The sequence below is a fragment of the Betta splendens genome, chromosome 14 (assembly GCF_900634795.4).
Source record: "Betta splendens chromosome 14, fBetSpl5.4, whole genome shotgun sequence".
In the NCBI taxonomy this organism is placed as follows: Eukaryota; Metazoa; Chordata; class Actinopteri; order Anabantiformes; family Osphronemidae; genus Betta; species Betta splendens.
The window spans coordinates 7,582,062-7,596,848 of NC_040894.2; the positions used below are offsets into that span (position 1 = coordinate 7,582,062).

The window sequence follows — 14,787 nt, forward strand, 5'->3', positions numbered from 1 at the left end:
GGTTCACAGCACAAAGAGACGATAAAGGGAAATAATGCAGAGATGGAAAGAGAAAGAGACCTAGAGAGAGAGAAAGAGAGAGAGAGAGAGAGAGAGAGAGAGAGAGAGAGAGAGAGAGAGAGAGAGAGAGAGAGAGAGAGAGAGAGAGAGAGAACACGTTTACAGCGTGCACGCCTTTTAATAATGTCCTCAAAGGAATGCAAATATTTAGGTTTGATTTATACTGTATGAGGCCCTGTTCTTTTTATTCCACTCTTGTATTCTTTTTTGTTTTGTTTTGTTTTGTGCAAACTACTTATTTCAACAAAAAAAAACACTTCTACTCATAGGTGAAATGTGGTTTCATTGTTGGTTTGTTGTCCGTTATCAGCCCGTTGCTATGAACGCAGACGTGGTTGCTAGGCTAAGGACCTCTTAGTACCGGTTGGCCATGGAGAAGCCTGTTTCAATCTCTGCACTTCTCAACAAAGAAATAATCAAAAATAACAGTTCACTGGCAGGTTACGCTTATCAACGTAGGCACTCATAAGCACCGTGTATATATTTAAAGTAACTCAAACGCATTAATGCCTTTATTTATTTTTTTGAAACGGCAGTTGGACTTGCGTACTGTCAAATCATCAAATGTTTTGCTGCCGAACCTAAAAACGCAGAACGCAGTAAAGTTGGAGCCTCCAGTGAAGTAAAGCCCGCATCTGCTGTGTGTGATAACGTCTGGGTGTCCATTTAGAAGTTGTAAGTCCAGATGTAACTCATTTCACGTGTAAATGATCTAACAGATCTCAACGACGCTAACCGTTCGTCAATTATAAAGTAAGTTGCAGTACATTTAATTAGGCTGCTGCTGTCAGCATGGATTCGTATCATGTGTTGGAGCTGGTCGGAGAGGGCTCATTTGGCCGAGTTTATAAAGGAAGGAAAAAATACACTGGTCAGGTAAGTAGTTGACGCGTGAGCACAGTACGTGAAGTGTGGGTTGCTTAGGGGCGCCGTTTCACACTATGTCCGTGTGTCGGTAGGTGGTGGCTCTGAAGTTCATGCCGAAGCTGGGCCGCTCTGAAAAAGAGCTACGAAGTCTCAGGAGGGAGATTGAGATCATGAGAGATCTTCAGCATCCCAACATTGTCCAGCTCTTCGACAACTTCGAGACGGAATCAGACGTATGTTTATTACCATACACTGTGACGTTTACACACATCTTGAGTAGTACTGCATATTTGCAGTAGTGGTTTAATTATGAAGTATTTATACATGTCTGTATATAGGTTGTGGTTGTAACAGAGTATGCGGAGGGTCAGCTGTTCCAGATTCTTGAGGATGATGGGTTCCTACCAGAAGGCCAGGTAGTCCCAGTCCATGCGTCTCTGCTGCAGTCATCAGTACATTCATCGTGCTTTCATGGATTACTTTGCTATTTTTCTCTTCTCTAAGGTCCGTGAGATTGCGTGCCAGCTGGTCTCTGCTCTCTATTATTTACACTCCCATCGTATTCTCCACCGTGACATGAAACCACAAAACATACTGTTGGGGAAAGGCGGGGTGGTGAAACTGTGTGACTTTGGGTACTTATATTACTTTTTAAATATTTTTGACTAATTTAATTATTTACTTATTACGCTCTATGTGTGGTCTATTTTGTTCTGTAGGTTTGCCAGGGCTATGAGCGTCTCCACCTTGGTGTTGACCTCTATAAAGGGAACACCGTTATACATGTCTCCTGAGCTGGTGGAAGAGAAGCCATATGACCACACTGCTGATCTCTGGTCGTTAGGGTGCATCCTTTATGAGCTCCACACGGGGGCGCCTCCGTTCTACACTAACTCCATCTTCCACCTGGTGCAACTTATTGTAGGAGACCAAGTGAAATGGCCAGACACCATGAGCAACACCTGCACGGTACAGTAGAGCTTCTGTAGTCAGGCTGTATTTGGATGTGGATTCAAAACAAACACAAGTTTTTTTCCCATAGAGTTTTCTAAAAGGTCTGTTGACCAAAGATCCTCAGAAGCGGTTGTCATGGCCTGACCTCCTCCACCATCCCTTTGTGGCTGATGGTGTTCTAGGTGATGCTTAAAACAATACATTTTTATGAAACATTCCTAAATATTCATGTTAACATTGACCTTATTCAAACCGTTCTACTCCTCTATTAATGTGCTTGCACAGTGCTTTCAGACACAAGTGACAGCCCCCTGACAGTCACACCCACTCCAGACATGCTGGCACTGAAACTCCAACAAGTTGCAGCAAAGACGGTGCCAACGGTTGCAGGCGGTAAATTATTAAGAAAGGCCAGAGAACAGAGAGACGACAGTAACAGAGGGAAACCTGTGGTCAGTAACTGCAAAAATGAACTTCTTCTAAACACATTCATGTAATAATTTATGTACATTAAATGATTGTGTCTTTGTCTCTTTCTGTCAAATGTACCTTGACAGAAAGAGAAGAATAGAGTGGAAAAAGAAAGGGCCAACCCTGCAATGGTGGAAGCATCCTCTAGAGCCAAGTCCTCCTTCCCTGATGTCTCCGTTACCCCTGGTCATGGGGTCACGACACCTGACAATCAAATCCTCAAGGCAAAAGTTCAAGCCTGCATGAGATCAAAACACAGGTATTTATTATATCTGTGACTCAATGTTTATTACCTATGAAAACAATCACAACGTCTGTATTCATGTTTATTTCCTCTGTAGGGGTCAGATAAGCAGAGATTATGAGCAGGAATTCCCTTCTATAGAGGTCGGACCACGACTAGTACGCAGATGCCATGGGGACAGTGAGACCACACTATACAAGCAGGTCAGTGTGCAAATTACATTAAATAAAGTAAGTAGTTTTGTCTTAAAGCTGAATGTGTCGTATGCTGCGGTACCTTCTTTCAGGACTTCAACACGGAGGAGTACTGGGAGAAACTGGCCCAAGAGTCAGACCCAACCAAGTTGCAGCAAGACCTTTTAAACTGGGATACAGTCATGCCTCAACTTAAAGCTAAGGTTCTTGCCTTTAAAGCTCAGGTGAGTAGATACAGTGAGGTACATTAGTTTGTTAAGGTATTATTTATGGTTTTATTCCTACATCTAACCAATTCTGTGTTTATTCTTTGTTTGTTTAACCAGCTAGCGAGTGGTGTGGCTAAGGAAGCTTGGCGGATTCACCAACCATTGAAGATCTTGTATAACTTGATTCTGACTTCTGACCCTGACAAGTTAAACCACATCAGCCAAGAACTTGGCCTGCCCCATGTCCTCTTTGACCTGATCAGTGATACTATAGAAAAATCCAATTCGATAAAGGTTAATCCTCAGGATTATAAAGTTAAATATTGTAATATTCCTGCCACACATTGACAGACTTTCTTTTTCCTCATCAGCATTCATGGACAGTGGAAGCGCTTGGAGGTTTCATTGTTGTGCTCTTGCTCTACTGGGACAAACACTATGACTGGATGGAAGGAGAACATAGGTTTGATGTTATCTATTCCTCCACACAACATTGTTCATTGCATGTGCTGTATGCAGGCCATAGACCATCATGTAGCAGCTAGTTTATGCATCTTATCACCTGTTATTGTACTGTAGACTGGAGGAGTTTACCAAGCCCTTCGCCACTATTTTCCATCATCCGGACCTCGTTACTCTGGCAGTAAGTTAATCAGCACATGTACATTTTGTGACTCACGTCGGTCTTGTGACTGAGTCGATGTTGTCGTTTGGTCCATTAGCCTTTGGCTGCGTCTGTTTTGTCTCTCTTCGCCCAACACGTTGACGTCAGCCTTGATACTGATGAACTGAACGCTTTGCTGAAGAACCTGCTCTTGGACTCACATAAGGTGAGTTGTGCAATATCTTTGCACTTTACCTGCAATGATCCTATATTGTCAAAGTGTTCCGCTCTTCTCTGCCTTTCTAGCCTCTGCTTTCTCTTCCCTCCGGCTGGGGACACTGTGATGGAGTACTTTCCCTAATCCTACACACACTCTCCGAGGTCAGTCAATAACCACAATGTGATTTTTTTTAATAAATAAATAACAGTGATCAAATGGCATTTATTTTCTTTTCCTAGGAAAAACATGTCTCTGGATCATCGTGTTTAGATCCAGTTACTTTTAGGGACTTGTGGAGGAAAATTGGTGCTTCACTAGCAATGGAAACTTCAGACACAGACTTTTGTACAGCAAATGGTAAACGCATGCATCCTGTGCCCCCCTGTATATGAAGACCAATTAATTTAGCCTTATTTTAGTCTAATTCTTCCCGTTATTTTATCTCCAGGGCTGTACTCGTTTCTGTCTGCATCGCTGCTCGTCTTCACCAAGGACCCGTACTCTTCCATTCCTCTGTTTTCTGAAAGCGACTCAAAATGCGTGTACACACTTGGGCGGCTGCTGGGAACTGACTGGTTGGTGTGCCGATGTCTTAATGAGCCTACTGTTTCATGTCTACTGTACCATAAATCTTAGCACAGCACATCCAGTGTGCCTGGAGCTAACAATCCCCTCTTTTTTCTACCCTGCAGTCTTCATTTGTTTGCTGAAGGCAATCCAGGGAGAAAACAGCCTGAACCTAGTCACGAGAGTCTGAGTGAATTAAGCTGCCACTTGTTGTGTTTTCCGTTTGCCTTGGACCTGTCTTCACACACCATGTCCACAGTTCTCCAGCTGTATGACAGCTGCGGTATTGTCACAAGCCTCATGCAGGTCAGCGTCTTCCCTTCCTCTGATAAAGACCTCATTGCAGACATAACTGATGCAACACAGGATAACTCTGGCTCATCAGTCACATCACTTTATATCTTAATGCCTCTGTGCTTTTGTGAGAACATCGGGTGGTTTCTTGTCATACCTTTGATCCATGACAGCTTGTTGATTTGTTTTTCATGCTTTGGCAGGTAATTCAGACTCTTCCTCCTCCTCTACTAGAGGTGCCTCTCTCCCTGCTGAGCCGTTTGCTACTGTGTGACCCCGGGCGCTCGGTTTCCCATCTCAGGAAGACTGCTTGTGATTTTTTCATGCTGCCCAGAAATGGCCAGCGCACCGCCTCCAAACACCAGGCATCACTAACCAGAACTGCCAGTTCGTTGCTCGCTGACTTGCTGCAGCTGGACGTGTTGTGGGACTCTGCTGTGGAGCTCCTAACGCTGTTGGCCCAAGTAGCCCGATGTTCTGCTCAGCCCAGCTGTCCTCAGCTTCAGCTGGAAGCCTCAGTGCTTCACCAGGGTCTGCATCACTCGTATGACCAGATTAGAGCTGCCACATGCAGACTTGTGGCAAATTTAGATCCATTCAGACTTCCCACCCAGCAGCCTGACGTTTTCAAAAACATCACAAACTGTCTTCATGATCCCTGCTTGCCCGTGCGCCGAATGGCCTGCAGAGCCGTTGGGAACTGGCTGGGATATATTTCAGCAGAGGCAGGGTTTAAAGCGGCTCGGTCCAATGGAAAGGGCAGCGACTTTGTGGGGTGGGGCAATGAGAAAAAACAAAATAAAAACAAACAGGGAGAGGGCGATGAGGAGGGGAGCAGGTGGACTGAAGAAGCCAGGAGGACGGCTGCCAAGCTTGCGTCACTGATCACTGACCCCGATGCCCACACGCGGCGCCACTCTTGTGCCGCCTTGGCAAACCTGCTAAACGTGGACGGTGCTGCGTCCTTGTTGTTGGAGGAAGACGTGACAAGTTTACTTCTAAAAGCTGCCTGCACGGATTCCCATGATGCAGTGAGACAAGCTGCCATAGCAACACTGTGTCTGTATGGCCAGCAGGACTCAACACGTCAGGTAACACAATGATGTCTGGCAGCTTGGCTGCAAGGTTGTGTTTTAGTGAAAGATAAAATGATATTTCATGGTTCAATATTTCACTTTTATTATGGTTTCCGTCTTACATTTTATACCTGTCTTATAAATTATGAAAATCTTATTCATAATATATTATATACATTTATATATCTATATATGTGTATTTGCAATTTGAACATTTAAATATATGTGTTATTTCTTTTGAAGGTCCTGATTTCTCTACAGGCCAGTGACAAACTTCTTGAAGCATCTCATCATGCGCCTCACTGTGATTATCATCAGCTTATTGAACTGCTATGAGTGTGTACAGCTTGTGTAACCATTGTTTATACTTTGTGATTTTCCCTGATTATTTTTATACTTGTATTTTCAAATGAACCTAAAATCCTACTTTGAATAACACACGTCTTAATTAAACACTCTTGCAGTTGTAACTGTGCGTTAAAATAAAAAAAAAAACTTTGCTCAGTGTTTTACCCGACGTTTTATCTCTGCTTTATGGTCTTTCTCGGTGCGATCTTATCCAGCATCCGTGAAACAGCAGACTAAATGTTTAATAAACTTTATTCTCTAGCTTCGGTTGTTTTATATTTACTTTGGAATTGCGTCTTTCCCCTATGAGAATGAATGGTGGGAGCCGCTGTCTGCTGGAGAGACGTTAAAACAGTTTCAGGTAGCGACACTTGACGATCAGTCAAATTATTGACTGAAGCCGTCTGGTCGAGATAGGAGCATAAAATTTAGTATTTTTGATCGAGAGGCGTTGGAAATTCACGGTATCGAATTCTGAATATTTATAGTCAGAACAAATAGTTTTTGTTCTTCTCTGTAACGGGCGTCCAGGGCCGCGGGATCTGCACCGCAGCGTTCATCAGCGGCTTTTGGGCCTTGAACTATGTTGTGCCAGGAACAAAAACGGAATTTATCGGAACGACGGAAAGTGTCCATGCTGCGTTTTCTGCAGATTGCACGTGTCGGTGCCGATAAACGCCATATGTGGTGGACGTTTTAAAGAAGCACAACAAACTGAGTTGGGTACACACTTTATTTGGAAAAGAAAAGGGTGACGACGTACAAAGTAAATGTGTATAAGATGGAATTAAGTCGGCCTTAAAAAGCAACATAGTGCGCTTTCAAACGAATGAAATGCCTTCATTTTTGGTTTAAACAATCGGAATAAAACAATCTTTAAAAAAAACTAAATAAACAGCATAAATAAATATGCATACAATTGCGCTTATATTCAAGATTGTCCTAAAATAAAATACATAGAAAACCCTCAGTATGTGTAACAGTAAGTATTATTTTATTAGAACAGCAACGAATGAACTGAAAAATAAAAGACACCGTTTCCTCTTACACCAAAGCTAACACTGCAAAAGCCTAAACAAATAATGTAATGAGTTATTTTAGCTAATTTCCTACAAAGAAAATGCTAACACACTCCACTCCCTGAATATACAAAAATTGTTACAAATTAGTGCAGATCAGCCAGAGGCCTAAAAAACTTATTGCCTTAACAAGCAGTTTGGAGGAAGAATCCACGACTTATTTCCGAAAAGCTACATGTTCTATTCCGGAGAGAAAGAAAGAGAGCGAGAGAGTACATTTATGGAAATAACATGCAGAGGGAGACTGCTAAAACTCCACTACTTACAGCGTTTGTACATAAGGAAACCAGTATGCATGTTAGGAGAACCCTGTGAATTTAGTTATTTTAGATAAACTGCTTATCCTGAGCTTCAAAATGATTTTTTATAATTTGCAATAATATTTAATAAACCTTCCACAAGCACTGTATGATGCCAGTATTCACCCTGGAAAGAGTGTAAATATTAAATAGGTGCAAGTGATTTGTTAGATTGAAAGTAATGAAATAACAGAAGTAAAACCAATTAAACAAACAAAGTAATGTTTTCCAAAAAGCAGGGGTAGCTGTAATTTTAACGTATCAGAGCCACAATGATTTTAAATACATCAAAAGAAAAAAACAGCTTTGCTTAGAATGATGAAATGTGCTTTCGTTTTCTCAGAATTTGTTTCCTCAATTTCATTTACAAGTGTCAGTACATTCAAATGATTAAATTAAAATAAAATAATTAAAATCATTTGCTATTCATGTCACGATAAAATGACTCTAGAGAAGTATTTGGTTTGAACAACAAATGTGAAAATAAAAGGATGCTGTTTCAACAAAAACATATTTTGACAACTTCTGCTATTTAACTGAAAGTAAGCAATTTAAATAAGGAAACATAAGTTCTATTGCTGACATCAATTACTATATAAGGCTATTATTAGATTAGATTAAACCTGCATAATGAATAACATCACTTCAGAAATTTTCAAGCTGTGTGGAGTCTGTTAAAAATGATTGTCATTTAAAGCATTGCAATGCCACAGTGCAGGCTCAAGTGATTCGAGTGTGAAAGCCATGGAAGCATCGGATAGTGTCGTTTTAAAATGTAAAAAAAAAGACTCACATTAGCAAAGCATGCATTTATCCAACTCACCATTTAAAAAAATTAGACATTCAGTTCTGGACAATCATAAAGACACTACAACGTTTTCCCTGTTCCATCCTCTTTGAATGTACTTGCAGTAGCTGGGTGTTAGGCTGTTGTGTCCTGCTTGAGCCTCTGGCTGCGGGCCTTGTAAACTTCAATCAGCAGGTCTTTGACGTACTGGATCTCACGCTCTACAGACTCTGCCTTGTCCCGCAGCTCCCGGTTCCTCCCTTCAAGGCAGTGCAGCTGCTCCTCCAAAGAATCTAGTTCTGCTCGTTTTCGCTGGCGATACCTGAATAAACAAAGATTTATTGATGAAAAATTTACTTCATGCGAAACTTTCTGTTTCATGGAGCAAGAGCTAAACAGTCACCTGTGGGCAGCCGTTTTGTTCTGATCTCTCTTTTTCTGTTTGCGCTCTCCGCCCTCAGCTGGGAGGAGGTCCACTTCGTATTTCAACGCACAGTGGTCGTCTTTCAGCCTGCAAGCTTGCCTGTGACCCGAAGACTCGAGGTTCAGACTCTCCCTGGCCATTAAAAGACACTCTGGGCCCTGATCCTCGAGGAAATTACAGTGTAAGTCATGTTGCCCTATCTGTAGACCCTCTGCTTTGACCTGTTCGTTGATGCTGCCTATGAAGCCATGATAGGCCTCAGATTGTGGCGCTGCTGTGAGGTAACAGCCCTCGCTGCTCTCGCTTTTCCAAGACACGGTGGCTTTTGTCACCTCCACGCTAGCTTTGATGCTGTTCAGCACCTCACTGGTACCAGTGGCTCCGCTGACCTCCCTCATGCTATACATCAACAAATCCTCTTTCTTGTGCGGGACATCAAGTGATCCGCCAAAGCCAAATCCAGCACCAACAACCTTTGCGCCACTCATCCCATCTTGACTGTAACAGCAATTTTTCTCTTCTTTGGGCAGAACGGCACATCTTCTCACTTCAACTGCGCTGCCCAGACAGTAGCTTTTTCCAACCAGCTGCTCGTCCTCTACACAGCCATAGCTACCTGTGAGGGTCACTGCTGAGTTACCTGAGATACTTCCTTTGGAACTCAACAAACTGCTATCGTAGCCTTCACTGAACCTCACGCCATCAACTCTTTTCCTACCACACCCAGTGGGGCGACTGCAGCTGTATGGGGTGTGTCTTGGTATTTTGGATCGCCCAATGGGCCCGCCACAGATGCTCAGCAGGTCCAGTTCTCCGGTTGCCAGGGTAACAAGAAGTGGGCTGGATTCTGATTGGTTGGACGTCGAGTATGATGCGTATGGCAGCTGACTGAACGGCTGAGGACCCGCCGGCTGTGGACCCCTGTCACATTTTCCCAGCCTCGGACCCTTCTCTGGCAGTGGTTCTGACAGGAAGTAGTCCTCAAGTTGAGCTAGTTCCTCTTGCAGCAGAGAGGTCATGACCTCCAAGTCAGAGGGCACCTGGATATCATTCTGAAGGGGTGAAGGGGGAAGGGATGCATTGGTGGAGGAGGGAGGGGAAGGAGGGTTTGGGAGGTACGAGGAGAAATCCACTTCTTCCGTCATCCAGTCAGCGAGACCATCACCTATTCAGAAGGGTATAAAAATTACGATTGTTAAAAGATGTCTGGTAAAGAAATTATTACGGTAGAAAAGTAGCTGTTCGAGCAAATATAGTAATATCATCCATCCAACAATGCACGTAGTATTTTCCCAAAAGCGGAATCAAATCGAAAACAGCATATGCCGAAGAAGAGTTTTCAAAATAAAGTTGCAGCGTATAGGTATGTTAGGCGTAGCTACTTTATTACTTACTGTTCAAGGAGGACGAATGTGCTGCAGTGCCGAGCCCACCTGAAATGGGGAAAAATATAAAAAAGCGTACTCGCTGCAACTCACCAATTAAGTGCTGACTCTCCTCTGACACCTCCCCCCTGCACCCCTGTGATTGGCTGTGGTTAGCCTGTGGGTGAGAGAGAGCGAGGAGGTCTGCTGGGCAGACACGAAGACTCTTCCAAACAGGAGCTGATGTTGCCATCATTTTGTCTGTTGGCGCTTTGATTCAGTCCAAGTCCAAGCATATGCTGAGAGCTCGCAGGGTCTGACAGATGGGCCACAGAGAGCAGGGCTGGGTGAGCATAATGAAACCTAGAGGGTGAACAGAAACAGGGATCAGAGATGCACGCCGCTAAAAAACATCCAACTTACTTTTACGACTGGTGGGATCAGAAATATCCCTCTTGCTGCCATCAGCAAGTTTTGCAGTATGACTCAGTCTGTTTTGACCAAAATAAAGGATCCACACATTCTCAGCTTCAAGCAAAAACACAATTACCTTCCCTACATGTGCACTTTCTAGCAAATGTCAGTTACAAAAAAAATTATCAACAAACCCCATCAACATTACATCAGCAATCCTGTCAGATGTCATGCTGAAGACTGTCCATTGGGGTTTTGCCCCAAAGCAAATAGAACTTTACGTTTTCAAAACACATGGGACCTGGAATCTGTCAAGGGCCCAACTGTTGACAAGAGGTACTCTCTCTAAGAGACAAACTGCTTGTTAAACAGGATTGATGCGGATCGCCTACTGTACATCCGGTGGCATGCTCCTTCTAAATTAACCACTGCTCTCTGCTGGATCAATAAGTTGGTGTAGATCACAGTCATGATAACTAAGTTATAACTAAGTCTAAGGACATGAGACTGAAAGTGAGAAAAATGTGACCAGAACCTGCAGAATATTGCGTTTCCACCACACCATCTAATAACAACTACACATCTTACACATCAGCTGATATTCAGGCTGACACACACTTCCTCCTAAATCCTAGAAAGCAAATCCTTACAGATACATAAAAATTAATGCGCCTGTCTATTAAAATAAATTAAAATTAATTAACTAAACGCAGAAAGTCACCCAGAAAATGAACCCTATTATGACTATAGCCAGCTGTGGCCCCAGGTACAACAAAGAACTGTAACAACAACAACAACAACCGCAAACTTGCCCAGCTGTACAGTGGGGAGAGTTTCACTTACTCCATTCTTGCAGAAAAATCGTAGAGCACTTGAGGGTGCGTTGCTAAAGCAAAGCACGACTTCTTTTCGGTTCCAACAAGTTCACGAATTCAAAGAGCCATAATAGAGCTCGGAATATCCGTTGCAGCGTAAACACACGGTTGTTGCCCTGCTGTGGTCGACCTGTAAACTGAGGAGCGGCTTAATTGTGAGAAAGCGTCAGTCCATTCACACCTAGCAACCGACTGCGTCACCGAGGCGAACCGTGGCGCTCAGATCCCTCCGCCCCACCCACAAACCGAAGGACGTCCCACCGGCTGCTCAAGCGGAGAGCGACTTAGTGCGCGTTGGCGAAGATGTAATAAAACTTTACATTTCTGGTTACAATTTAATTTAATTTAATTCATACCGTCCTTACACAGGACACACACGAACATTTACTTTCAACATGGTCGGCTACTTTGTTATAATGTCTTGCAAAAACAAATAATTAGCAACTAATTAACAATTCGACCAAACCAGATGTAACCTTTGGAATGGGAAATGAGCGTGTTGAGTGTTAAACTTAGAAGCATTACGGTAAATAATCATAATAATCCCCTTGAACGCCTTACACTTTGTTATTGGGACTCTCGTTGCCCATTGTTACCATAGAAACGGGGTAGCGCTCGTGTCTGTCCCGTTAGTTTACGCGCTTTACGCGGTGCTTTAAATAAACTTGGATTCACTTGAACGGACCTCGGACACTGTACAGTGCTATGAGCCACGGTGCTGTTTTGAAGGGGGACTATTTTATTCACAACGCACTTTGTTGTTCACTACGACGCTGTTGCACTCGCGTTGCATCAGTGGTCCGCGCTCAGAGCGATTGGCTGCGCGTGCTCAGATAATCCATCAGCTATTGGTTGAAATCGGTTCCATGTGAAATCTGATTGGTCAGCGGTAGGCAAGGCAGACCGTCGCTGTTATTCTGCTCTTTTTTTGCAGTGCACATGTTTCAGGTAAACAAACCGGGCGTGGAGATGCGCTACAGCCTGCACAGCTGTGAAAAGTGTTGCAGTTGTAACGAACTCATTCACATACTATCAAAACAGAAGCTCGAGGTCTATCAATTTTTTTTTTAAATATTTTCTTGCAGGTTACAGTAGCCTGTGTTATTTAATACAATTCATTCCATGCTGTCATCACATGCACAGCGTCTCTTGATGTTATGATATAATTATTATAAGTTATTTTCATGTAAACATATCAAATCAGAGCTTAATTCAGAGTATTTACTTTTGACTTATTAATTGAACTCATGTAAGCATTAAATTGATCCTGAGCATAGTTTAATGAAATGGCATCATGTCAGTGAATAACAGGATCAGTTGTTCCGCTTTGTTCACTATCACGCTAAAATACTTACGAACCCTAATTTCTGCGGTTCATTTAGTGGGACACAGCAGGTGGAACCAATGCCATTTACTGATAATGGATGCCAATAACAATTATGTGAGAAATAAAGCTGCATTTATCTTTTTTCAGCAAATCCTGCAGCTGAGTGAAAGTACTGTTCTCCTGTTGCTATAGTAATAACGGACACTGCCCCCTATTTTAGACTTGTTTTCTGGTTGCTGTTGCCATGGGATTTGCATCTTTCTCTCGCTCTCTCTCTTTTTACCTGCTGTTTTCTTTCCACCTCACTGTGTTCCCGAACCCCTCCCCATCCAACCATTCCTTCATCTCATTTGCTGAGTTGCATCCCTGTGGCTTTATCGCTGTGTCCAAACCAACTGGCCCATTTCCAGATCTGCTGAATTTGCATATTGGCGGGACTCTAGCAGCCATGGTTTCTAATTGATTTGTCAGTTGAGCGACATGTCTGTGAAGTGAATGAAAGTCATGAAGCCTTTATGAATATTAGAATATTATCCAGAAGGATTATAGGAGAAGACATGTCCTTAATCTAATAAAAATAACACCAAATGTTTATGTAGACTTCTATGCAAGTCAGTCTTTGCTTCATCTGAGTCATTTAAAGGGACAGCTCTGATGCAGACTGGCTATTCAGCAAAATGTCCACTGTGTAGTATCACATGTGTGGACCTTTAAAGGATCTGTAGAAAAGCAACCTGATGCAATCCGGATAAATGTGGCCGTAATGGAGCGCTGATTGAGATAGTAGCTGCTGAAGTTGGAGGGTCTCCCAGGAAATCGCTGACTGCTCTCTCTGCCTGTGTTAATTGGTCCACAGAGGGCTTCCTGTCTGCGCATCACAAGAGGAATCCAAGGTGCCGCTCCTGACAGCGCTGCCGCGTCTCCCTGTTGTCTCCGCTATTAAATACAGCTCACTCCATCATCATTTAGGATGTAAAATGAGTTAATTACACAGCAAAAACCCCGTAATTCTGCTGTTTGCTAGATCACCCAGTGGGCTTTACTTTACAACACACACATTTTAATAAGTGCTGATTTATGGAAAAGACCTTTGACATAAACAACTTTAAATCAACTACATTTTCAAACAGTAATAGTTTTCTATAGCGAGACAAGGCTGGCCATCCACTGACAGCCACATCCATTGTCTGGATGTTGTGTATAAGCCAAGGAGTCAGAAAAGTCAATGCTGCATGCCAAGTACATGTATGGCATGTTAGTAAGGCTTACACCATCATTTCATCATCATCTCTCTCAGAATTTATTGTCCTCAACTTTTGCCCCTCTTTGAACACATGAAGAAAACATGGAATTCAGTTACAACTTGTGAATGGAAGCCGCTCAGAGGGGATTTGGGGATGTTTTTCCCTGTGTTCAGTTTGAAAATTATTCATTTGTTTCTATGTTACACACGAAAACTGTTAATCAATTTCTGACAAAATAGGATTTTGTGTTCTCGAATGTTCAAACTAGGCTAACATCATTTGCATTCAGCGGTGGCACATCTGAACCCGTCACTCACATGATTATGTTTACTTACTGTTCCTCAAGGACTTTATGGTAAATTAGAGGTGTTTGATGTAAAGGACTACAGCGTCTGCTTTGTCTTCCTTTGGGATGTAACCGCTTTTAGAAGATCACTCCCACCAGCTCGAGCTGCTAAAGGCATCTCACTGAAGTCATGCAAGATACACGAGAAGTACCAGGTATTATAGACAATGTAACTCCTAGTGTAAAAGAGCTTATAGCTGTAGATTTAGTGCACAACACACAAACTCCCATAGTAACAGAAAAGTATCTTCCCTGAATCGTGTCTCTGCAGAGTTTTCCAAATGTTTAGCTCTTTGAGCAAACATGTCAAACAGGTCCCTAATGATTCCTCAGCGTCGATCACAGCACTCAAGCTGTGATAAGTTGCTCTGCAAGAACCATTTAAACCCCAGAGAGTCGACGTCTGTCACCTCTGTGCTCAATGCACTCAACGCTTATTCATTCAGCTCATATGCTTCGAGCTTAAACGGGGAACTCAACAGATCTACATTTAACTTCTACTCGATTTATTCTCTGCTAA

At 42.8% G+C, this 14,787-nt stretch overlaps 2 protein-coding genes across 4 annotated transcripts; one reads left to right on the top strand and one right to left on the bottom strand.

Moving 5' to 3' along the window:
• Nucleotides 1-499: 499 nt before the first annotated feature.
• stk36 (serine/threonine kinase 36 (fused homolog, Drosophila)) lies at nucleotides 500-6,369 on the top strand. Of its 2 annotated transcripts, XM_029174521.3 has the most exons (21): nucleotides 500-735; nucleotides 838-936; nucleotides 1,020-1,160; nucleotides 1,266-1,343; nucleotides 1,432-1,562; nucleotides 1,647-1,896; nucleotides 1,970-2,063; nucleotides 2,167-2,333; nucleotides 2,439-2,611; nucleotides 2,694-2,799; nucleotides 2,883-3,014; nucleotides 3,117-3,293; nucleotides 3,371-3,462; nucleotides 3,579-3,642; nucleotides 3,722-3,829; nucleotides 3,910-3,984; nucleotides 4,063-4,180; nucleotides 4,272-4,398; nucleotides 4,516-4,696; nucleotides 4,888-5,775; nucleotides 6,004-6,369. In XM_029174521.3, exons 2-21 carry the CDS (start codon nucleotides 853-855, stop codon nucleotides 6,094-6,096), a joined length of 3,279 nt encoding a protein of 1,092 aa, XP_029030354.1. In that variant the 5' UTR covers nucleotides 500-735; nucleotides 838-852; the 3' UTR covers nucleotides 6,097-6,369. The 2 variants fall into 2 exon arrangements, with proteins under 2 accessions (XP_029030354.1, XP_055370673.1); XM_055514698.1 differs by having other exon boundaries at nucleotides 500-936.
• A 454-nt stretch (nucleotides 6,370-6,823) lies between these two features.
• atf5a (activating transcription factor 5a) lies at nucleotides 6,824-11,556 on the bottom strand. Of its 2 annotated transcripts, none has more exons than XM_029174264.3 (4): nucleotides 11,319-11,556; nucleotides 10,092-10,424; nucleotides 8,677-9,862; nucleotides 6,824-8,595 (listed from the first exon to the last, which is right to left on the bottom strand). In XM_029174264.3, exons 2-4 carry the CDS (start codon nucleotides 10,315-10,317, stop codon nucleotides 8,409-8,411), a joined length of 1,599 nt encoding a protein of 532 aa, XP_029030097.1. In that variant the 5' UTR covers nucleotides 10,318-10,424; nucleotides 11,319-11,556; the 3' UTR covers nucleotides 6,824-8,408. The 2 variants fall into 2 exon arrangements, with proteins under 2 accessions (XP_029030097.1, XP_029030098.1); XM_029174265.3 differs by having other exon boundaries at nucleotides 10,176-10,424; nucleotides 11,319-11,554.
• Nucleotides 11,557-14,787: the final 3,231 nt, after the last annotated feature.